Below are 26,321 nucleotides of genomic sequence, written 5' to 3' on the forward strand. Positions count from 1 at the left end.
TGATGCCTCTAGTTTGGTTTTCTTTTTCAACATTCCTTTGGCTCTTCGGGGTTTTTTCTGGTTCCATACAAATTTTAGAATTCTTTGTTCTAGCTCTGTGGAAAATGCTGGTGTTATTTTGATAGGGATTGCATTAAGTGTGTAGAATGTCTTGGGTAGTATAGACATTTTAACAGAATTTGTTCTTCCAACTCATGAGCTTGGAATGCTTTTCCATTTCTTTGTATCTTCCTCAATTTCTTTCATCAGTGTTTTATAGTTTTCAGAGTACAGATTTTTTCCTCTTTTGTTAAGTTTATTCCTATCTTACGATTTTTAGTGCAATTGTAAATGGGACTGATTCCTTTATTTCTCTTTCTGCTGCTTCATTATTGGTGTATAGAAATGCAGCAGACTTCTGGGTGTTGATTTTATATCCTGTGGCTTTGCTGAATTCCTGTATCAATTCTAGCAATTTTTTGGTGGAGTCTTTCAGGTTTTCCACATAGAATATCATGTCACCTGCAAAGAGTGAAAGTTTGACCTCTTCCTGTAAGGCCAATCTGTATGCCTTTATTTCTTTTTGTTGTCTGGCTGCTGAGGCTAGGACTTCCAGTCCTATGTTGAACAACAGTGGTGAGGGTGGACATCCTTGTCTTCTTCCTGACTGTAGGGGAAAAGTTCTCAGTTTTTCCCCACTGAGGAGATTATTAGCTATGGGCCTTTTGTGTATGGCATTTATGATGTTGAGGTATGTTCCCTCTATTCCTACTTTGTTGAGGGTTTTTATCAAGAAAGGATGCTGTATTTTGTCAAAAGCTTTTTCTGCATCTATCAAGAGGAACATATGTTTCTTATCCTTTCTTTTATTAATGTGGTGTATCACATTGATTGATTTGGGGATGTTGAACCACCCCTACAGCCCGGGAATAAATCCCACTTGGTTGTGGTAAATAATCCTTTCAATGTACTGTTGGATTCATTCGGCTAGAATCTTGTTGAGGAATTTTGAATCCTTATTCATCAGGCATATTGATCTATAATTCTTTTTCAGTGGAGTCTTTTTCTGGTTTTGGAATCAAGGTAATGCTGGTCTCATAGAATGAGTTTAGAAGTTTTCCTTCCATTTCTACTTTTTTGGAACAGTTTCAGAAGGATAGGTATTAATTTTTCTTTAATTGTTTGGTAGAATATCCCTGGGAAGCCATCCAGCCCTGAACTTTTGTTGGGAAATTTTTGATTACTGATTCAATGTCCTTGGGGTTATGGGTCTGTTCAGATTTTTCTATTTCTTCCTTTTGGTAATTTATGTGTTTCCAGAAATTTATCCATTTCTTCCAGATTACCTAATTTGTTGGCATTATGATTGCTCATAATATTCTCTTATAATTGTTTGTATTTCTTCAGTGTTGGTTGTGATCTCTCCTCTTTCATTCATGATTTTATTTATTTGGGTCCTTTCCCTATCTCTCTCTCTCTTTCTCTCTCTCTCTGATAATTCTGCCTAGGGGTTTATCAATTTTGTTAATACTTTCAAAGAACTAGCTCCTAGTTTTGTTGAAGGAGCGCATGTTAAACCACAGATTCCTGAGCCCTACCCCCAGGGATTCTGACTGAAAGGTCTATATCGGGACCTGAGAGTTGCTTTTCTAACAAAGCCTCAGGTGATGCTGATTAGGAGTCCACACTTTGATACTTTGGATGTGGAGCTTTGGAGTTTAAGACAAGAAATTTGGATTTTATTGTAGGTGAGATAGAGGACCACTTTAATTAGTTGAAGGACACAATTTGTTTTACTTTTAAAAAAGATCCTTATTTACAGATTAGAGCTATGATATGTCCTTCTAAGGTTGTTGTAAAGATTAAGTGAGATAGCGCATGTGCCTACAATTCTAACATGTAAATAGGCCTTTCAGATCTTCTCACTGCTTTCTTGCCTTACTATTTTGCCCCAAGAATTTTAAATGAACTTGGAAACTCTTTTATGGAACTTCACATAAATTTTCTAAACACCAATATATTCCATTTCTATTGCTGCTGTGGTTAATTACTGCAAATTTAGTGGCATAAACAACTTTATTATCTTATAGTTCTAGAAGTCAGAAGTCCAACATAGTTCTCAATGGGCTAAAATCAAGGTGTTGGCAGAGCTTCATTCCTTTCTAGAGGCTCTGGAGGAACATCAATTTCCTTGCTTTTTCCAGCCTCGAAAGACCACGGACATTCCTTGGCTGTGGCCCCTTTTTATATTTTCAAAACTATCAATAGCTGGCTGAATCCTTCCCAAACCATTTCACTTTGACCTCTGCTTCTGCCTCCCTCTTCCACATTTAAGGACCCCTGCTATTACATTGGGCCCACTGGCATAATCCAGGATAATCTTTCTCAAAAAGTCATCTAATTAGCAGCCTTAATTCCCCTTTCCCATGTAAGGCGGCATACTCATAAGTTGCTGGAAATTGGACCTGGACATCTTTGGGGGGGCCATTACTCTGCCTACCACCCCCAGTGTGATGAAAATTTCAGTGTGCTCTGTTGGCATGTTGGTGCTGCCTCCCATTGAGTAGCCTCCCTTTCTTCTCCATTGCTGATGGCCATTTTAGTCTCAGGATAAAAGTAGCACCACCAACAAAAAGTTCTCTGAAATTAAAATACCCCTTCATCTGTCCTGCTGCTAGATTCAAAGGTTCTGAGGTTTGTCTGCTCCTCACTACATTGTCTGCCCCCTCAGTTTAATAGGAACTGTGGTGCTTTTAGTTGTTCTTTTACTTAATTTGGTCTTTAAGTGTTTGGGACCAGGAAAAACAAAACAAAACAAATTTTCTTATTTCTCTTTCTCCTTTGGGAAAAATAAAACAACTTAAACCCCAAGGATTTGCCAGGCATAACAAAGCTTACTTAAATCACAAAGTCTACCTCCCTGCCTGTCTCAGCCTCTCTGTTGGACTGACTGTGGCTGACAGTGGAGTGGGCCTCCTGCTTTCCCTAGTGAAGCAGAAAGCCACGTCTTGAATCCTGACTGTGTGTGTAAGTCAGTGATCACACCCTTGATGTTACCTTTCATTTCAACAGCTCTCCTGGCTCCATTTGCTCTGAGCAGCTTTAATTTCCTGCCAGCACAGTGGCACAATTTGCTGGCATTTTCTTTGGGATGCTTTTCATCAGGAGCCTAATGAGTGCCTGGGTTCTGGCTGATGATAAACAGGAGGCTGCCAGGGAAATGCCAAGAGGCCCCTCGGCTCTGGAAGGCATCTCCGCCTGATTTCCCACCTCCTGCTAACTGTGGGCCAAGGCACACACGTATGGGAAATTCTTCACTGCTATCACTTCTCTGACAAACTACCAAAGTGTATGCAAAGAAACCTGAAAATCACTAGGGCCCAGCTCCCTGATACTTGGTCACAAGGAGTTAAGCAGAAAACTGTCTTGGTGGAACTCACTAAATGGACTTGCTAAGGCAAACTCCTGATAATGGATATACCCAGATAACCAAGGCACACTAATGGAACATGTCCAGAGATAATCAAACTTTCACTAATTAAATAAAATGTTTTCCCATATCTAAGAATTTACTATCTACATCCAACTATTTTACCCAAAACAGGAGGTTGCTATGTTATTAGCCTAATGCTGTTATAATAATGCTTTGCACTTTCAGAAGATTACTGATTGGAGCCCATGGAAGTTTTGCCAGTTTGGAGTGTCTTTCATTTCCTGCATCCCACTCTGCAAGTCTGTCTGTATTACTCAAATCCCATGCTTTCCCTTTAATTCATCTTCTTCTTCTGTTCCTTTCCTTATACTTGGGGGTGATTCCTTCCAACCCCAAACCTCTTTGCTTTCAACTTTCTGCATATCTTTATTTTATAATCTAGATTGTTTTTTAAGGCTATAAGTCCATCTGAAGGGCTGTTACAAAGACAGTTTAGTATGTATATCAGGTTCATGTATACAACAGAAGGTTCATAATTATTCAAGAAGGAAAAGGACACATTTTACTATATCCCTAAAAAGGATATCTCTTCAACCCCACCATTTTGTCTTAAGAACAATGAATACTGTTTACTGCTATGAAAAATTATTTTGATAACAGAAGAAAACTTGCTATGAAAATTATTTTAAGTACTAGGTCTGAAGATTAATGGTAAATGACACTAGTACTAAGATCTTCTCCCTGACGTTGTGACTCTGAGGTCCTCTGGGTCTAAGGTAGAGAATATAGGGATTAGGTCTTGATTACATAAGCCAAGGAATTCCTATTGACCTCACATGTTCAAAATGCCCAGGTGATCAAAGGAGCAGGTTCAGCCTTTCTTTGTCATACCTAATGGAGGAAACTTTCACAGCAATGATACAGACGAGACTTTACTCAATATTTTGCTATCTCCCCTTCGCATCATGTTAAAATCTCATCGTCAGGCAGGAAAAACTCCCTTTCCAAAAGCACTGAAAAGTGGGATCAAGGATGGCTCCTGATGTTTGTTCTTCCTCCTGCCAATCCTGGCCCATACACTGTCATTTAAATAAGAGGCAAGAAAAATTCAGTACTTGCTCTATCTTCTCATCACTTAAATCTGAAAGATACTTTCACAAGAAAGGGTACACATGTCCCTCTTCCCCCATGTTCTTGTCCATTAATCACCAAATCACCAGGCCCAAACAAGAACGTCACCAGTCCTTCTTCACCTTGAGGTAAGAACCCACAATCATGAATGCTTTTGCCGAAAGAACTCTATACAAACCAAGTTATTAAGCATTCTTCTTTCCTTCTTTTCTCTCCTTCCCATTTGGCTTTCTTTTCCCTTCTACAAATATATATTGAGCACCCATTAGAGATCAGCTCAAGAAACATCTTCCCAAGGAAGCCCTCCATGACTTTTTGATTTTAAATAGTATCCTTTAACTTTTTACTCAGTGTTGTGTTTCCTTTTTATTTTATTTTCTGATAGTTTCTATTTGTTTTCTTGCTCATGACCTATTTCTTCTGCTAGAAACACAAACTTCCTAAAAACAGGATCTAACTCACTGTTTTACCTCAGTTCCTAGCACAGTGTCTATTACATATTAGGTTTGTAATAAATTTTTTTGAATGAATGACTGGAACCAGGTATGAGAGATATAATGTTGAGATATAAATGTCCTTAATCTTGTAATGAATGCTTTCTAGAATAAAAGAAAAAAATAATGATACAAATGCTCAAATTTTATTTAGCCAAGTTCTAGGAAGGAAAAGGTGGAGGATGCTGTGAATGAGCATAACGGTGCTATTTTACAGTAGGCTAGAGGGGTCAGGAAAGAGTTTCTTAAGGAACTGTCTTTTAAGCTGAACTTGAAAGATGAATATGAGTTGATTAAGCAAAAAGGGAGCATAAGAGCCAGAGGGAAATATTTCATAGTTCCAATGCATAGAAAGAAGAATTTTATTTAGAACATACTTTAAAATCATCTGCCTATTAAAATTTAAATATTAGTACTGTGCAGTTAATCAGAAACCCACAATATTTAAAGAAGTATCTAGAGAGACAACAGAATAGTGGTGAGTGGTATTCTTGAGAACATCTACTATATTATGACAAACTAGATGCCATTTAGTGAGACATGAAATTGAATGTTATGACTGAGATATCTGCTCATTCTTTAATTCACTTCAACAAACACATACTGAGCACCTACTAGGAATCAGTCACTGAATTAGCTTTTTGGAAGACAAAAAATTAATAGCTCAAATGTTTGTTCTCAAAAAGTTTATAATCTGGTAAGGGGCAGTGTTTCAATATGCAGTAGTAAATACAGAGATAGAGATGCACATATGGTATAATAAAACATAAGAAAGGACATGTATGCTAGCCTGGAACATCAGGGAAAACTTTCAGGAAGAGAGGATCTGTAAACTGAGTTTTGAAAGCTAAGTAGCGATCAGACATTGAGAGTGGAGTGGGTTAGGGAGAATGGGAGGTGTAGAGATAGAGAGGACTGTATAAGGGAAGGCTTGGAAACATGGAATAACATGATATACATGGGGAAGAATGAGTATCTTTGTATTACTATCATGTGAATAGATACTGTCTCACAGGGTAATTGTGCACATATGATAAGTGAATGCATATGAAGTATTTAGAATATGCCTGGCACCAAGTGAACCCCCACTGAATGTTAGTGATGTAGTGGATGTAATGATGATTGCAGCATGTGGGGTCATTCACATGACAGGAATGACTGGATACGAGGTCTGAGAGGTAGGAAGGGCACAGGGCATGGGCACAGGTTATGCCATGATGACACACTGGAACTTTTTAAATAGGTAATTGTGTACCAGTGAAAGATGTTAAGCTGGGGAATGCTATGAATTCCTATTTACACCTTGAATACTTCTTTGAAACCACAGCTAGAAAATGGAATCAAAGAAGCTAAAGACCAAAAAAAAAAAAAAAAAAAGAGAAGAAAGAGTAGTTATGAAGCTATTAAAATGGATCAGGAGAAAGATAAGGTTATGAACTAAAACAGTGACAGTAAAAATAAAAAAAAAAGGATGGATTAAATGTACCTGTAAGGTAAAATCATGAGAACTTTTGATTGAATGGATATGGGGAAAGAGAGATTGAGGGAGAAAAAGTCACCAAGCATCAATCCAGATCTCTGACTTCAGCGACTAAGTGGATGGTAATGCCATTAAATGACAGAATGAATAAGAGATATGGTAGGAGAAACTGACTGATGAGGACAAAAAAGACATTAAGTTCAATTTTGGACTTGTTGAGTTTTACATACTCCTCAGATATCAAAATAAAAAGATCCAGCATGTCAGTTGGTGTGGTGATTTGAGAACATGGTCACAAATTCCGACACTTGTCCATGACTGAGGGGGAAAACCCTGCTATAGTAAAGAGACTTGCAAATTTGTGCTAAGTTTTAAAATATTGTTTTACATATTTGCATCCTACTATACAAATTAGAAAATGGTTTTAAATTACTTTTTAAATATTTTGATTAGTGATTTTCAAAACCTCCTTAATCTTGCTTCAGTCCTGAGGTTTTAAAATAAATGGTATTACTTGATTCATAAATAAGAAATATAAATACAACAAAACAACACATTTTTTGTTTTGTTTTAAATATTTATTTATTTATTTGAGAGAGAGAGAGAGAGAGAGAGAACGAGCAGGGGAAGGGGCAAAGGAACTCCCACTGAGCATGGAGCCTGACATAAGGCTCGATCTCATGATGCACGAGATCAGGACCTGAGCCAAAACCAAGAGTCAGATGCTTAACCGACTGAGCCACCCAGGCGCCCCATAACAACACATGGTTTTATATATTCCAGGTTTGTCTGGTGGTGTTTGGCAGGGATACAAATTCTTCACTAGAGAGCTTATAGAGGATGTCCATCATTCTAATATGTCAATATGTCACATTTCTTATTCCACACTAAAACATGTAAATTAGGAAAGACTAAAATTTGGGACTTATGTGAAGCTTGACTGAAACTTTGCTATGCAGTTAATAATAACAGGTACCATTATTTTTACTGAGAATCTGTTATGTTCCAGACATTTAGATCTTATCCCAAACCTTCAGCAGAATTCTATAAAGTGGTTATTAATTTACTCATTTTAAATCTGAAGATTAAGGCTTAGAGAGGTTAAATAACTTGCCCAAAGTCAGTATATAATAAGGATGGAAACTGAACTAAGATCTGATTCTCAAGTGAGGTGGTAAGAGCGCGAACTCTGCAGTAAGACAGAACTCTGTTTGGTACCAGCTCTCCACTTAAGAGCTGTGCGATTTGGGACCAGTGTGACTTGGCAGATTGAAGTCTCAAACTTTTAATCTGTAATAGAAAGGTAATACTGATTTAAAGGGTTAGCTTGATAATTTAATTATATATACACATATATGCATGTGTAATAGGCATGTAATGAATGCAAGTTCTCTTCTACTATCCATTTTAATGTATGTGGCTTTTGTTTTTTTTTAGTTTCAAATTTTTATTTAAATTCTAGTTAGTTAACATACAGTGCAATATTGGTTTTAGGAGTAGAATTCAGTGTTGTGTGGCTTTTTACAGTTATTAAGTTTCAAAAATATTTACTGTGTGTAAATGTGTTACTCCCCTATAAAAATGAAAGTTCTGATCATTCTAATGAGAGTTTGTGCTATTCTATTTATTTTTTAAAAGAGAAACTAAACATGTAGAACGTAACCAGTACACACAAAATTGCACATAGATTTTGAAATACCATCTAAATCTTTCATTTATTCCTTCTTCTGCCCCAGACCTAATTCATGCTAGCACACTAAACTAAGGTTCACTAAACTAAGTAACTAAACTCCCAATAGGTAAGAATTCAATATAGAAGAAGTTTGCGAATTTATAATCCATTGATGAAGATTTATCAAAAAATTTAACGAATCCACCTCTTCTTCCTTCAACTCCTCCCCCACTCTTATCTTTTAGTTATTTTTTACTGGTTGAAAACTGTAGAAACTCACAACTGTAAGACTTTATTACTTTTAGAGAATACACTATAGTACGTTTACTATAAATAATTCACACCATACTACACTTGTCAAAAGGAATGAACAAAGTATATATCATGGTACAGGAGCCTTGATTTTTATTGTTTTTGCTCACTTACTAATTCTCCAACTGCAGCTCCCTGTCACTGTGAATTACAGTTGTTCTGATGTATACAAATATTGTATTCTGCATAATTAGATATCAGTATAGGAGCCTCTGCAAATTACTTTAACTGGTGTCAGTACTGAAGCAAATAAGAAGTTTTTAGTTCTGTTTCTAGTTTGGGTTATTTTCTGACCCTAAACAGCCTGACATAAAGAAGTGCTTTTCTTTGTGAAAGGCAGCATTTTCAAATCTAACTGCCAGACACACTATTGAGGTATGTGTTCAATTCTAATTGGCTGAGATCTTTTCAATTCGGCAGTTTCATCTTTAATGCAATGGACGTAAGATTATATGTAGGTCTTTTCAGTGGGTTTTCCATACTGGTGATTAGGGCAGAGGATTTGAACATAAGCAGGCTGCTGGCTATTTCTTCTAGCCAATTTAGATTGATTCATACAAGTCCTTCATACCCCAGGGAAAGGGCAGAACAAATCCAAGTGAGTGAGACAGCTATCTCTACTCTCAGATGGAATACTAGAAAACAAGGCGGTGGTGGTGGGGTAGCTGACTAGAGGAGGGGAAACACTCTAAATACTGTAAAATTAGAGCTCTGAGTAGTCTAGCAGGGAAATATTGAAACTTAACCTGTAGGTTTCTGTGTAGAATCAAGGTCACAAGGAAAATTATTTCCAAGATTGATTTTGATATCTTTAGGTTAAAGGGGCTATGTAAATGGAAACTGTTCTTCATATCTGATCCTGCAAGGAGCCATGGTGAGTAAACTCTTTTCTGAGTTTCCAAAAGGAAGTTGGTAACTCTTACAAAACTCTAAAGCACCCCTGAACTGAATGTGCTATATCAGAATAGCAGAGGGTAAGCTAAAAACTTTGTTTGTGTCAGGTGAAAACTTTGTCTTAGAAGAACAGAGGCAATGGGTGCCTGGGTGGCTCAGTTGGTTAAGCGACTGCCTTCAGCTCAGGTCATGATCCTGGAGTCCCGGGATCGAGTCCCACATCGGGCTCCCTGCTCAGCAGGGAGTCTGCTTCTCCCTCTGACCCTCTTCCCTCTCGTGCTCTCTCTCTCTCATTCTCTTTCTCTCAAATAAATAAATAAAATCTTAAAAAAAAAAAGAACAGAGGCGGGTGCTATTGAGAAAAACTCCCAGTTTTCTATTAAGAGGGTAAACAAAAAAAGCAAGCAAGCAAGCAAGCAAGCTGGTAGACTAGGATGAGCTATTTAAATTTGGCACACCCAAAAGTAGTCCTTTTTAAACAGACAGACCCCGGCTATGAAGCTCCCTTCTGGTTTATCTCTCCAAGGAGAGAACAAGGTATGGGGTAAACCATGATGGGATCATTTCTACAACATCTCCATCCTATAAAGAAGGAACTTCAAATGAAGTGTTTCCTCAACTCCATCTCCAAGTTGCTCAGGAAAATGCTTAGTATGCCACATCAGTTAATTTGGGGATTCCCTCTCTGAGGGAGAAAGGAAAGCATTTCTTTATTCAAAGAAAACAGGGACAGTGCATTGTTGACAATATTTTAACGAGGCCATTTCAATCTCTCCTGAACACAAGAAAACAATGCAACATTTTCTAGCAAGAGAAAAGAGCAACAATTTCATTTTATTGGTTTTGACTTGTTCTGCTCTAGAACATATGCAAAGCATCCATCTGTCTCTTGAGTATGAACATTCAATTTGTTAAAATTCATAGTAATAACGAAATACAACACTGATGCCTAACACATTAGTTGAACAAATAAGGGTGACAAGTATGGCAGATGTTGCAGAGACCAGTGGGTAAATCCTCTAAGCTAAAAGACTTTTGTTGTTGTTGTTTGATAGGAAATCTTAGGAACTTACACAATGATTCATTGTTTCTTAAAGTGTGGAATTCCACAAAAAATAAAACTAAAGCCAGTTTTAAACTATCACTCTCAGTCAACTAAAAACAAGCAAAGCCAACCCCTGTGAAGAGCTAGCTACAGCACTGTATCTGAGCTGTCTTCTGGAAGACCAATGCTTTGTAAACAGTCTTTCCCTGAGACTCAAGTTTCTTGAGAGACACTGTCTGAGAATCACTTGAATAAATGCAATTTGATGAGTAAGTAGAACTTAGTAAGCCCTCCTGCGGCTTCAGAATATGTAAGATTCTTCAACTGCTGCTCAAATACAGAACTACCTGGAATTTATTTTATACAGATTGGAAGGTCCTTATACCTAACAGAAATGCATCCAGATATTCATCAAAAGTCATGTACGTTAATGTTAATAGCAAAAGTATTCTTAATAGTCCCCAGTTGAAAATTATCCAAATGCCCCTAAACAGTAGAATGAATAGTGATATAATAACAAAACATTATGCTATACAAGAATGAATAATATACAACTACCTGAAATAATATGAGTGAATCTCACAAATTGTTGGTCAAAAGAAGCCAGACTCAAAAATGTATATACCATAACATTCCACTTGTATAAAGTACAGAGAGAGGCAAAGCTAATTTGTACTCCAAGAAGGCAGTGGTACCGTCTCTGGGGAATGACTGGAAGAGAATGTAAGTGAGGCTTTCGGGTGCTGGCCATATTCAATTTCTTCATTGGAACTAGATGTTGGATGTGAGTTCAGTTTGTGACAATTCATCGAGCTATAATGTGCAAACGTGTGTGCAAGCACATGTGTATTACACAATACTCAAAGAAAAGCATAAAACATAATAGGGCTACATCTAACTCATTCCTTACTTTACCATGTCTGTTCACATGTCTCAAAGTAAGTCCTATAATCATTTATTCACTGTCTTCAGATCTATATTTTTCTTTCTCTCTACGTGTTTATAACTCCCCATTTCTAGCTATCAAATTCCATCTCTTTTTTAATTGACAGAATTTCATGTCCCACGTCAGGCAGAAAACCTTTTAGATCAAATTGGTAGCCTATCCACACTTTTTTAGTATGGACATCTAAGATTCTAGCATTTAAACAGAACATTTCTTTATGTACTTAAAACATCCTAATAAGAGAGCAAAAGACAGGCAGCAAAGTTTGATATATTTTACAGTATTTAGTTGTAACCCTCTGATTTCAATGACAATGTATACTATTCCATTTCACCTAAAAATTTAAACTTCATAGGAGCTTATGCACATATGTAGAGCTCGCTGGTGAGGTACACTATATCTTAAAACAATGATGAAGGTTCTATTTCACCTTTGATTATTTCTAGTTTCCTCTCCCTTAAAATGTAGAGCTCATTATTGATCATCTTTCTTTCTGAACTACTACTATTACCACTGTTATCAGTACTGAACTACCAATTATGAGCACTTACTATGTGCCAGCCAGTGTTGTAATCAATGTGCATATATTATCTCATTTAATCTTTACAATTTTGTAAGTAGGAGTTGTGATTATTCTCATTCTTTCAGAAGAAACTGAAATTCAGCAAGGATAGATGATCAAAGATCAAAGAACACAGCTTGATTTAAACCCAGGTGTTCTCATATCAAAGCCCAAAGTTTCATCATTTTGAGCTCAAGTAAGTTTACACATATGCACTGATCATTGGTTCCCTTACTTTTTCTAGTTCAGGCATTGTTAGCAGGGTTAGATGTAACAGATATTCCCTTTCTTTGTATTTATTTCATTAAAATAATTTGAATCCACATAAAAATTCCCCTATATAAGAGATAAAGTCTAACTCTATGTCTACTCTAAGAAAGTAGCTATTATTACATATCACAATTTTGTTTCTCTAATACCTAAGACTATTATAGCTCATTCTCTTTTCAAAGTGCCAGTATCAAGAATGCCTTTAGCTCATCTGCAGCCCCAGAGTTGCCTTCCCTAGTGATGGTCTATTGGACTCTTTGATCAAGTTCCCAAAGACTCAAATATAATCTACAGAGGAAATGGGAGTGTACAAGTCATACAAGTAAAGGAATTATTGATGCATTGACATAATCTATGCACACAGTTAAATGCATCACTATAGAAAGGCAATGATGAAAAATATACCTTTTTCATAAGCCCACATCAAACATGTCTGCTCGTCTTTTTCACCACTAGACCTGCTGGGATCACAAGCTACCAGATTCATATCAGCTCCATTATCCAGTAAGAACTGAACCAGGCGAATGTGACCATGGTAGCAAGCAGAGTGCAATCCTATAACAGAATGAAAGTATGAAAGGAGAAAAGAGGAAAACTGAACCCCAATTTTCAAGACAGTTATCACCATACTAGCATTGTTGCCAGAGATACAAAGCAAAGATAGATTTCTTTGATAAAGAATTAATTCTATTATTGAGCAAACACAACATATTTTAAACAAAAGAAGTATCCTATTCTAGTTGATCTTCTAGGTAGATTGCCTTATGTTTAGCTCAATTTTCAGTACTTCTACATGCACTGAAATTACCAAGAATAAATGTTGGCATCTTTGTACAAGAACGAAGACCCCAAACAAGTGTTTTTCTTTAGCAGCAGACCAAGGACAGGGCAGTGTTGTCAGTCTGTACCTGATATGGGCCATAACAGACGCATCAACTATAGATAATTTACCACAACAATGAAACTGACCGAGAGTCAGTCTGCTTTTTATTGTCACCATGCACCATCAGTTCTAAACGATGTCATTGATAAACTATCCCTCCTCATTAGGGTTTACCACGCCCTCTTTTCCCTTCCCTCTGAGCACACCACTGTTCTTGGGCATTGATATACATCAGAAACTGGTGATGTTTCACCAAAGTCTCACCTGTGTGCCCATCCCTTCCTTGGTGGTTGATGCTTATGACATTTTGATCAAGAAGGAATTTAACCAGGTCAATGCTCTTACCATAGGTACAAGCACTGCAAAAACACAACAAAAGGAAAAGACTTCTGTTATGAGTTGAATTGTGTGCCCCACAAATTAATATGTTGAAGCCCTTTTATAACTTCACAATATGACCGTATTTAAAGGGGTACAATTTAAAGAGGTATTTAAATTAAACTGGAATCATTAGGATGGCCTTATTCCAGTATGACTACTCTTCTTATAAAAAGGGAAGATGAGTACACAGATGACACAGCCAGAGGGACAATCATGTGAAGACACAAGGAAAATGTGGCTACTGACAAGCCCAGGAGAGAGGCCTCAGAAGAAACCAAATCTGCTGACATCAAGATCTTGGACTTTCAGTCTCCAGAACTGTGAGAAAACAAATTTCTGGTGTTCAAGCCACCCAGTCTGTTGTATTTTGTTATGGCAACCCTAAAAATACAGCTCTGATTCATCCAGGCTATTCCAGATGCTAGTGTGTCTATGAGAGTGCTAAAAAGACAAAGAAGGGAGAAGGAGGAAATGAGATAGGAGAAGGAAGTGATAAAAAACAAGCACATAGAGCAATATAATCCTGAAATTCCCAAATCTGGGCTTTCAAGATGAGAAGTCGTATAAAATTTCTAGTATTTCATTATTAACTATTTCCCATGATATTCTTTTTCATAAAAGGAGGAAAAATATTGCAAGACTTTCATGCATTTTTAGCTACAAGACCTAGGCATTCTGCAGGACAACTGAATGCGGGAACCCAGAAGGGTCCTGAGAGACTTAGGTGAGAACCTGGACTTGTGATTGGCATCTGAAGTGGCAGGGGGCAGTCCTGTGGGACTGAGCCCTTAGCCTGTGGGATCTAACATTAACTCCATGTAGATGGTATCAGAATTGAATTGAATTGTAGGACACATACTTGGTGTCTGCAGAAAATTGGAGAATTGTTCGGTATGGGAAAGATTCACACATGACTGGTGTCATGTGTTTCGGAAGTGAAGTATTGAATTTTGTAGAACAGTACATAAAAACAGTGTGTTTTTCTTTCCAAACTTGGTTCGTTGGGTCTTAATATTTCCACTTTCTGGGATGACCTTGCCAATCCTTTTTCTTTAATGAAATGTCATTATTTTCCTAAAAGAAATATTATTCATCTAGCTGAACTGTTATTCCATCTATGAAGTCTTATGGACCAAAGGCTGAGTTCACTGCTATCTCTACTCTTTCTTTGTCATTTCAGACTTACGGCACTTATCATATTGTGTTATGATAATGGATACATCTCTGATTACCCTGATACCTTACAACAGAGTTCCTGTAAGGAGGGAAGGGATGGTGTCATCTTAATGTTCCTACCACTGCCAACACAAGGCAAGTCCTTAATAAGTCATTCTTGAATAATTGAGTGAATAGAAAGCCACCACTCAGTGCAAAAGATCATATCGCCATTAATTATTTGCATTGTAAGTAGGACCCATAGCACTACACTCTTAATGTTCCATTGGCTGTACTGCCTCATCGATTCTTTTCAAAGCAACCATTTACAGGAATTGATGAGTTCTGAATATATATATATATATGCATGTGTGTACATATGTGTGTATATATGTGTACGTGTATATATACATATGAAAACAATAACAGAAACGTTATCAAGTGCTTTCTATTGAGTGCAAGGCACTGTGACTTTTACATAAAAAAATTTCAGAACCAGAGTGAACTCATGTAAAAGGAGAGTTTCTTTTATAAATATGTGCTTAAAATGAATAGAATAAAAATATTAATATGTTATTCCTAGTAGCCATAGGCTTATACAAAATAAAACGATTGGATACATACTTTTAACTCACTTCACTAAACTTGTCATATAGACTCTTCTGAAGGTGACAAGCCTCGTTTGATTATAGTTGGTTCCAATTAATGTGCACAGAGTAGCAAAATGATTTGAAAGCTAGCCTGAGGTGTCAGCCTTAACAAGCATGACCTAATGGGGAAAGAGGACACCAGTAACCATATATATCAGTTCTGCCAATTTTCCTTGTGGGGAGAAATTCCACTGACCCATTTTGACTGAAAGCATGATCTAAAGAGTTCTTGCATCTGTTCTGCTACAGAGCATGTAGAACACAGACATAATATTTTGGTACTAGAACATGAAGATATATAAAAAGCGCAGAATTTGGAATCAGGCAGGTATTTAATACATGATTTCCTAGTCATAAGACTCTTTGGCAAGTTATTTAGCTTCTCTGAGCCTCAGTTTTCTCATCTGTAAAAGAGAATAATAAACCCCACTTCATAAAATGGTTATAAGGATTAAATGAGATGGATGCAAATCATCTGGCATATATTCACTACTCCATAAATGGTAGCTTTCTTCAACTCCTTTTTGGCTGATCTTTTTTCTGGTAAGAAAAATCTGAGCATCCAAGCAATATTGGACAGATTGATGCCTTATCAGGAAGCACAAGCTTAATATTAATTCAGTATGAAGAAAAAGTCTCCTCATTTCTATTAGTCACTAGTGCAATATAAACACTATGTAAATAACATATTAGTCTCAAATACATTGTTTAGAAGTTGCAAACTAGCCAAGAAATCTGTAATGTGTAGGTAAATGATCTTATATTCAAGGTTTACTAAATTCAAAGTACTATGTTTTTATTTTTATAGCAAAATAGTAACTCATTTGTTAAAAATGAGGGTTTCAAATTTTATAAAACATCTGCCTATCTTTTGGGTATTTTAGAGAGCTATGGCTCTGAATTTTTAGCAACCTTTTCCCTCCTTTCCTAGAGCACACTGTAAAGGACTCTCATGCATTCCTAGGAAGGAGTTAATGCCTTGTTAGGTATCTCAGTGGCCACCCTGACTGGGTTTTTACAGGCTGACAGATGGATGTCTTAGATAGGTAGATACATTTGCACATAAGGTTTAAGTGGTAAGGAAAAAGGTGTCACATTTGATGCTGATGAATTCTGGTAATGAGATTCTTGTCGGAGGAGGATTATGGGCACTGCCCCTTTTGGCAGCTTTCTGCAGAGTGAAGTGGAATAGAAGCAATATGCTTACAGATGTTGATATGCCTGTTGCCTTGGCAACATCAGTCCCTGTCTTTGCGGCTGCTGCCAGGAAAGCAGCATCTGGCTATGGCCCCATCTGTTGTACTGGCTGCAGCATCTGCCTCTACCTTTTCTTCTGTGCATCTAGCTTGGGCTCCTTGTCCTCTGCCCACCACCCTCTGCTCTTGCTCTCTGATTTCAACATCTGCCACTATCCGTTCTTGCTTTATGTACACAACTTCAGGTGCCGAAGGGTATCAGCTACTCTCAGTGGCTACTGAACCTAAACATTCTTTTACCTGTGAAAAGCTGTTTCACTGAAGATGTTTTCTTTAGTCAGGCTTTCGGTTCCTGATATTTGAATGATTTCCTTGGCGACATCAAATTTGCCATTGTAACATGCCCTAGAGTTAAAGAAAGTATTTTGATAATAGTAAGAAGGTACATGTGGTTTACCTGGAGCACACATGGAACCATACATATTACTCACAGGTGCAAAGGGGTATCTCCATAGATATTAACAACATGCGGCTGAACTTCACTGTCACTCTGGAGCAGGTACTTCACTATATCATGGTGTCCAAAGCGAGAACAGAAATGGAGTGGGACGTGGTCTTCATTGTCCTGAGCATTCACTGTCATCAACAAGAAAGGAAAAGTATGTTATCTGGGATCTTTTGTGTCTCAGCCTTCTCATGTGTAGTGTCAGGAACTTTTCTAAGTGCCTGAGAGACTCCTTCCTGGAAATTGCCAATTAATGATAAATATAAAGGAAATTAAGTGCAACCAATTTAAAAAGTTATAATTCTGTTCTATTGCCCATTACTACATTAAAAGGCTTTCTTCTAGCTTCCATAAATTCTATGGAATGCATCTAATCAAATCTACCTTGCACAATGGAATAGTTTAGGAAACTTATAAGCCTCCAAAAGATCCTCATGGCCTTATTTCCACAAGTATCTCCTTCTAAATCGATTTTTTTCCTCTATAAGATGTTCAAAATTACAGATCCTGGCTAAAGCATCATTCCCAGAGATTTTGGTTCAATAGGTTAGGGTGGAGCCTAGCACTGTGTATGTTTACGACACTATTTAGGAGGTTCTGATGTACCCTTAACTGAGAATTATCATACTATAGTGTACACAGCATGGCATAATGAAAAGACAAGCCTTAGAGTGAGGCAGACCTCATTAATTATATTTCCTTAGACAGTTATTTAACATCCAGTTGTTCACTCAGTAGTGGGCACCTGTCCTCTCTTTGCTCAGCCAGCCTCATAACCCCTTTGGACATTTGGGGAATTCCCTATACTGAGAGTACTGACTGGAGGCTAAGACCATGTTTAATCATAGGAGCTGAAAAAAATGCTCTCCAAGCTTCCTTTGCAGTGAGGGCACAGGATTAGGAGAGAGTGGCCATACGTCCTGGTTTAGGCTTTACCCTAGCATAGTTTTTAATAGGGACCCTTTCACTCTCAACAGCGCCCTGGTTGGGATACTTATCTATGGGTTCCTCCAAACAACACATTATGTTAGACTCTGACATCAGAGCTGATGACACAAAAAAGCAGAACCTAATCTATCTTGGCAGTGTAGCAATAATAGCGTAGCTCCCTCCAATTTCCAGTGGTAATGATTCTAGTCACAGACTCAGTGCCCTACGCGGTTGGTGCCAGAAGCACAAGTGTTGGCATGTGTACCTAGCGGTAGCAATGTGTCTCCAAATGACTACTTTTGGGTTGTGATTGTGGACATTGTTCCTCACTGTGAGAATTCCAAACCTGGCTTTCCATCTTGTCCTGGGGAATATTCTGTGCTCTGATATCCTTTAATATATTCCTTTTCTGTTTAAATTAGCAAGAGTGAGTTTCCAATGCTTGCAGATAAGAACACCCGATTGATACATACTCATTCCTCAACGAGTATAAAACGATCACTGTGTGCCAAGCACTTTGCTCAGTGTTGGAGATAATGATTTATTATTAGTAACAATGGATATAATAACAGTACTGTTGTAGGGATGCTGAAAAGGTTAAAGGAGATCATGACCAGAAAGTATCTAGCATGATGCCTGCCACATATTAGACATTTAATGAAAGTGTCTATTCTCCTTTTTCACTAATTTCCCTCCTAGAAATCCGCTAAGTACTAAGGCCAATATGCTGTAAATGTATAGAATCTATATCCTCAAATAACCTGCAATCTAGTTGAATATTCAATAATTTCAGGCCAAAAGTAATGATAACAGAACACCAAGCTGCTCAATTCTGGATCTGCTTTAGCACAATTTTTTTTTAAAACTAAAATAACTGAATCATCTGCTCCATAGCTATTTATTGTATTTGATTACTTTGTTAATCTGTACAAGGTGTTTTATTCAAAATAGAAAATAACAGTCCTTAAGAAGCCCTCTTATCATTCTTATATGTATCTATAATAAAAATTATCCATAGAATCAAAAGAATTGAAGAAAAAAAAGTAAAGGATATATAGGAAGGAAAAGAAAGGGAAGGTAATAGTTAATTTAAAAAATGTGCAAGTGGTTTATTACTACTGTTGTTACAATCATCATTTAACATTTAATGAACATAGGCCTTGTAGCTGTTATATTTGTAGACAATGATTCTTATTTTATTGTCCTGTAAGATCTAAGCCAAAGGGAAATCTTTAACAAAGTCACTGAACTTCTCCTCCCAAGGCCATTATTGAAAAATAAATCTTTGAATCTTTTTTTATTAATGAGTGGCTCAGAAGGACATCCTTCCTTCAGAAGAATGTTCCTGGTTATTTTGATTACCTTTCTTTTTATGATACTTCTCCTTTGTTCACATTCTGTTGGAAACCAGGGAAAGTCAATACCATGAGTCAATGCTTTAGAACAGTAGGGAGTCCAGGGCAACTGGAGGTCACATAAGAGCTCTTGAGGTCCAGAGGGGACATTGTAAAGCAGAATGCAGCACAATCTTCCATTAATTCATAGTTTGCCTTTGGCCATCCCTGGCCCCACCCAGCATTATTCTTCTCTAGTTGAGTCAGTAAACTTCAAAGTAGGTTATCTACTTGGTGAATTACCTTCAGTGGCCTAGAGGTTCTTCTTATCAAAGAAGATATAAATAGCAACCGAAGGGACAAGCCAGGAGAGATCTGGATCAGACAGAGTTTATATATACACATCTATATTTCTGCTTCAGCCATTGTGATCTACTTAGTTTTGTCTTGGATCAATTTGCAGTGACAAAAAAATGTATATGTTATTATATATTATCTGAGGGAAACTGAATGTAAGAATGGTATTCTATTTGCTCTAATTTCACATTTTATTGGAGTTAAATAAAGAAGAATTTCAAGCAGGGGCGCCTGGGTGGCTCAGTTGTTAAGCGTCTGCCTTCAGCTCAGGTCATGATCCCAGGGTCCTGGGATCGAGCCCCACATCGGGCTCTCTGGTCAGCAGGAAGCTTGCTTCTCCCTCTCCCACTCCCCCTGCTTGTGTTCCCTCTCTCACTGTGTCTCTCTCTGTCAAATAAATAAATAAAATCTTAAAAAAAAAAAAAAGAATTTCAAGCAAAGAAATAGATGTAAATCATTATTAGGAAATTATTTAGTGCCTAGTCCTCTACTTTGAAGAGCATATGTGTTCAGTAATGTCTTTTATTTTTTTAAGATTTTATTAATGTATTTGATAGAGACAGAGGGAGAGAGGGAACACAAGCAGGGGGACTGGGAGAGGGAGAAGCCGGCTTCCTGCAGAGGAGGGAGCCTGATGCTGGGCTCGATTCCAGGACCCTGGGATCATGACCTGAGCCGAAGGCAGACGCTTAAGGACTGAGCCACCCCATTTAGTAGTGTCTTTTGAAAGAAAGCTTGAGTGAATGGGTGGGTGGATGGATACTACTCCTTGCTTATCTCTGCTCATTAATCTTAAAGATAAAGTAAAAATTCCCATAGTAACCCAGCAAGGCAAGCACTTCCCATTAGCTTTCTAAAACAACTCCCAAGTGTGTCTTAAATACATTTTAAGTAACAAATCTGTGTAATAGCTCTGACAAGGTATCATTTTAGAAATAAAATACTTCCTCTTCCTGGCCAAGCCTCAGAAATTTTTGTGACTTTATATAATATCCAGTTCTGTGTGAAAGGAACTGTAGCATTTAATAGTCAGATGACAAAAAATTAATAAATTCTGAATTTAAAATTTTCCATTTTTAACTTTATTAAAATGATAAGTTATGAAGGCTCGATCACTACTTTCTTCTTAGGGAGTCCAGCAATATTTTGACCTTTTCAATCTCATTCAATAAGCATTACATTTCTCCTTTCTCATTTTCCTATGTGGTACAAAGAAGACTAGAGTCTTGAAACCTATGTGACTGAATAGGTCAACCTCCCAAACATGCTGAACTGAAGAGGTTGCTTTCAGAATTACATTGTGGCTAATTTTGTAGGCTGAATTTATTTTCATTTGTGACATTCTGTTACCATGGAAACATACTGTAAATACCAGATTTCAAATTGTGCCCCTTTTGAGGTCATTAATTCACTCTTCCTCTTATGTCCATTTACCACAAGCAAGGGCCAGATCTAAAATAAATCATCTGGAGGCTTAGCTACACTTTGGAATAAATGAACTAGCTGATACTAAATTTAGTACGGTGTCCAGTAGCACAACAGATCTTCTGGTTTATTCTTTGCAATTGGTTGAAGTACAAAAGGGACTTAAATATCAAGTGTGTATTAGAAGGAAATAAAAATACATAAAAATCTGAGTCATGCTGTCTCTTGAGATTTTAAATGATTGAGTAGAAAGCATGTAGTGCTTGTGTGAATCAGAAAGAAAGGATTGAAAATTATATCATATGATGCTGGCATGTAGGGGGAATACAGTGCAGTATACATTTCAATGCCTTTTGTAGAAGAGAACTTTGATCCTGGAGACATGCTGATCAATGATACTCATTTTGACACCACTGAGCTTTGGAGTTGCACAGAGGAATAAAAAACTGAGGTTGGCATCGGTAATAAAAGGAAAAAAGTGAGCTGTTCCTGACCCTTTGGAAGAGCGAAGCAGTTTCAAAAACACAATTATGTGTTCAGTGGTTCATACAGGTGTATCTTTGCCTATTCTAAACCAACAAAATCAAAAAGACTGTTTAAACAAGGTCTAAGGAACAGCATTTCCTTGTATCCTGACAACACAGGTTATTTATGATAATGCTATAGAAAAAATATCTCAGTTATTGCATACTGGCTCATAGAAAATGACACCAACTATGTTTCTCAAACTTTAGAAAATAAAATGGCCCTCTTTCCAACATGGAAACTGGAAACTGCCCTAGCCTCTTCCCACATGTGTCTCTGGAAACCTTTATGTTTTCCTTATGTGTAGATGAAAACATTAGCTTTATTAACTGAATATTGATCTCAATTTTGGACCAAGGCACTGACAGTCTGAGAGCTTTGACAACCTTGTCCTTTTGTAAATGCACATAGTTTCTGCTGCAAAAGCAAGCAGCTCTTATAGCTGGGCTTTTAATTAGGTCTCTTGGGGGTCAATGGAAGAATGTTGGATGTGCCTGAGAGAATTTAATGACAAGATGTAACTCTGAGGGAATTTGTGTCAGAAAATAAAGTTTGTAAGGAAGAGAAAAAGAAAAAGAACTTTTTTCAACATTCTACTTTTAATCAATTTTCCAAAATTCATCTTATAATTAAGAAAATTAAAAGTTGTGGGAAATTCTATTAGCCATATCCTAAAATCTTTCTGTATGTGCTAAAGATTTTTTCCCCCAGCCTGATCACACTGTAATGCTGTTTCACTAAAAATAATAGTAATATCAAATATTGGGGAGGATACGGGGAGGAACTGGAACTCTTATATATTGTTGTGGGAGTAAAAATAGTACAAACACTTAGAAAAACTGTTTCTCATTTCCTAAAAAGTTAAACGTATGCATACAGCAAATCTACACACACAGACACACACACACACACACACACACACACACATGCATACATATCTCCCTAAGGGAGATAAATATACATGTTCACAAAAAAGAATTGAATACGAATGTTTCCAGCATCTACATTCATAAAGGCCAAACTAATCAAGCATCCCTTAGGAGGATAATGGATAAACAAATTGTGGAATAATCATACTTTAACAATAAAAAAGATAAACTATGATTCATGCAACAACATGGATAAAAGTTAAAATAATACTGTCAATCAAAAGAAGGCAGTCCCAAATTATACTGAACTCCAAGAACAGAAAAAATTAACCTATGGCAATAGAAGCCAGAATATTGATTACCTTTTGTGGTTAAAGCTATTTACTGAGAAGAGGGAACAAGGGAACTTTCCAGAGTTCAACTTTCCATATGAAAATATTCTATATCTTGATCTGGGTGGTTTTGCATGGATAGTAAATATTCACTTAAGTCAACATTTACTTTAGATTTGAGAATTTTGCTTTATGCAAATTTTACCTCAATTAAAAAAAGATTAGTGAAAAATAACAAAATGAGAACAATTTATCTAAGAAAAACCCTTACTTTTATGGAAGCATCTAGTATATTAAGAGTTGAACTAAAATGTATATAAAATGATTAACATATAGATTTATTACATTAAAATAATAAATTATAATTTGTGGAGCAAATTAGCATATGCAATTAATCAGCTTCAAGATTATTCTCTAGTAAAAAAGAAAGTGCAAATAAAAAATACACATAAAGTAAAAAAAAGCAAATGTCTTCTAAATATATAATCTTACCATCTGCTTTGCTGCCTTCTTCCATCAAGAGTTTTGCAATATTAAAGAATCCTTTTGCAGATGCTAGGTGGAGGGGCCTATCTCCAACTTCACCACTTACATTTACATCAGCACCAAATTTCAAAAGAAGGCGGGTTACCTAAAGAATCCATTCATTTGAAATTAGTACCATAAGTCAAACAATAATGCAAAGCTTTCAAAAATATGGAAGAAGACATATCATTAAAGTGTTCTCCTAGATTATTTTTACCTGAAAATAACAGAAAACCCTAACTCAATTGGCTTAAACAATAAGGAATTTATTATTATATCACTTAAGAAGAAGTCTAAAACTGGAGAAATTTCAGGGTTAGTTCTTCATTGTACATAAATAATCCTCCCTAAAGTCACCCATAATTTTCCCTAAACCATTTTTTCCAAAGTCTTCTTCTGGCCAGAGCCAGCAGTGTTTACTTGATTCTTGATTTTCACAGCAACTCCATGCATAATGCGTCACTGATGGTCATCTTACTACTGGAGTTCTGGGTTCTTTTCTGGATTTGTGAGTAAATGGGAGATAGCTGCACTCGATCTCAGCAACTTCCTCAGTTAGCTGAGATTCCACATTCAAAGGGAGAGAGAGAGATGAAGTATTAAACAACTTAGGAGTCTTCCAGGGATTGTTTCAGGTAATTTATAAGATTTCTTTAAACTATTTACCTATTCACTTATAACCTTCCAAATAATTTCTCTAAATCTGACATTGTCTCCTCTGGCCATTTCAGAAGTCAATACAATGATCCCAAGAGGTAAGTTAGAATGAATCTGTGCCATCAAAATAACAGTTATGGGAGGAACCCTCAACTGACCTGACCACTGAGGTGTTAGCATAAAAGTGAATTCAAACCCTAAATCTATTTTGGCTTTCTATGTGGTAGCAAATAAATATCTCAAGAATATGGTACATATTTGATAGAAATTCTAGGCAAAATTTAGCAGTGTGGGATGTGGGGAAACTTCCTATTGAGTGTAGTAGGTAAAGAATAAGGGCTCTGAAGTTAGGCTTTATCACCTTTAATAAATTATTTGACCTTTCAAAATTTCAGTTTCTTCATTATTAAGATGGGAATCACAATAGCTCCACTTCAAAGAGTTGTTAACAAGGATTAAATAAGTTATCATATGTAAAACACTTAGAAAAGTGCCTGGCACTCAATAAATGTTAGCAGAAGTGGTAGCACCAATGTGGAACATGTGTATCTTATCCATTTATTTGTTGGCTAATGGGCAGACCAATACTTAATTCAGAAGAAATTGGAACAGTAAAAGTTAGTCTCAAGAACTGTGCATGCCTAAGCAGATATTTCCACTTACAAAGACTCCATAAATTCTGGTTATGTGACTTTATAATGGACAGCTTTAAACCATCTTTGAAATCGATTGTCTATTAAGCACTATTATTATATAGCTAGGAAATATTGCTCTTGGTACAAAACATCTACTCTTCCACTTAAAAATAAGTAAATAAACAAATGGCAAGGAACATGGAACCTTAGGCACATTTATATATCGAATGTACCATTCTCCTGTCAGCATATTTTAGCAAATGACAATAGCATCCATAAATTACTTATGTGCTGTCTTTGCACACTGAAAGTGAGTCCCTTATCATAAAAAGGCCATCCACATTTTAGCATAATTTTATAAGACTGTGACTATATATTCAGGGAAAGTAAACAAATTTAGCTCTCCACCCAACATGCATAGAAGCTCTTTATGTTTCTGTGGGTGAGGAGGTTAATCACCAAAGAGGGTGACTCTACGAATAACATGCATTGTGTACATCTGGTCTGTGCCTAAAGTCAGAAGTATGGAATTTTTTCATCATCTGGGCTTTTAGACCCTGTACTTTCTGAAGGATTTTCAGTGCCCAGCTCTCCAGTACACTCCAGTGCACTCTGAGCAGCACATCAAATGAAATGAGAAACCTTTCCTAGCTATAGGTCACGCTTCATGGGTCTGAGAGTGTCCAAGCATATGCTAGCCAGCAAAGAAATAAAGGCACAATGACTAGAAGAGCACATAGACACAAGTAAGTTTGATTTTTAACTTGGAATCCTCAGGCAGGACAATGGCATGACCTCTACGAAGACAAAAAGGTATAATTTTACTCCTTATTGAGTAAGACTAGAGGTCTAGAGATACAAAGTGAGGAAGAGTGAAAACAGGATGTCAAAAGAACAGTTAAGTTTTGATTATCCAATTACATGTGTATTTCTGTTTTATTTGGTTCTATTTGGTTTCTTAAGAGTAGCTAAATGGCGATGTTTGAAAGTAGCACATAAAAATTTTGTCTTTCAATATGTTAAGGTTAAAAATCAATGGACTTAGTTTGTCCTAGGAGGTACATCACATAGGCTTTCTTTTCTGTAGACAATGTGGTTTTTAACTCATTAGGCATCTACCTCTTTGGAAAAGTTTGACCATTCCATAAGATGTTAAACATTGTGTTACCATATAAGCCATCAATTCCACCCCTAGATATACCCAAGAGATATGCAAACAGATGTCTATATCAAAACTTGTACATGGAGGGGGTTGAAACAGATAAAGGGGATTTGGAGTGCACTTATCATGATGAGCACTGAGAAATGTATAGAATTGTTGAGTCATTATATCATACACCTGAAGGTAACATAACAGTGTATGTTAATTATACTTGAATAAAAAAAAACTTGAATGTTCAGAGCAGCATTATTCATCATAGCCAAAAAAGTGAGGAAAAAATCCAACATCCATCAACTGATGAATGAATAAATAAAATCTGGCATAGCCATACAACAAAGTAGTATTCCACACTCAAAAGCAAGGAAGTACTGATACATGCTATAAAGTTGATGAAACTTAAAAACACTGTGCTAAGTGAAAGAAGTCAGTCACAAAAGACCACAGGTTGCATGCCTCTTCTTATAGGAGGTCTCCAGAATACGTAAATCTATAGAAAAAGAAAGTATATTAGTATTTTCCTCAGACTGGAAGAAAGGGGTTGGGAAGAAGTTGGAAGTGCTACTGTGTGCAAGGTTGCTTCTG

At 36.8% G+C, this 26,321-nt stretch overlaps 1 protein-coding gene across 7 annotated transcripts in view; it reads right to left on the reverse strand.

Moving 5' to 3' along the window:
• Positions 1-26,321, reverse strand: part of TNNI3K (TNNI3 interacting kinase) — a 312,765-nt gene that overhangs the window by 168,992 nt on the left and 117,452 nt on the right. For all 7 annotated transcript variants that reach the window (XR_012379408.1, XM_073896522.1, XM_073896521.1 and 4 more), the window contains 5 exons: positions 23,253-23,391; positions 16,975-17,119; positions 16,784-16,888; positions 13,366-13,460; positions 12,624-12,773 (listed from right to left, as the gene is read on the reverse strand). Coding sequence is in view for 6 of the 7 variants with exons in the window: in XM_073896522.1 (XP_073752623.1) it covers positions 12,624-12,773; positions 13,366-13,460; positions 16,784-16,888; positions 16,975-17,119; positions 23,253-23,391 (634 nt within the window). In the remaining variant the exon portion in view is untranslated. The remainder of the gene's footprint in view (positions 1-12,623; positions 12,774-13,365; positions 13,461-16,783; positions 16,889-16,974; positions 17,120-23,252; positions 23,392-26,321) is intronic.

The sequence above is a fragment of the Callorhinus ursinus genome, unplaced genomic scaffold, assembly GCF_003265705.2.
Source record: "Callorhinus ursinus isolate GAN/ISIS: 27379988/994484 unplaced genomic scaffold, GSC_fseal_2.0 scaffold9, whole genome shotgun sequence".
Lineage (NCBI taxonomy): Eukaryota > Metazoa > Chordata > Mammalia > Carnivora > Otariidae > Callorhinus > Callorhinus ursinus.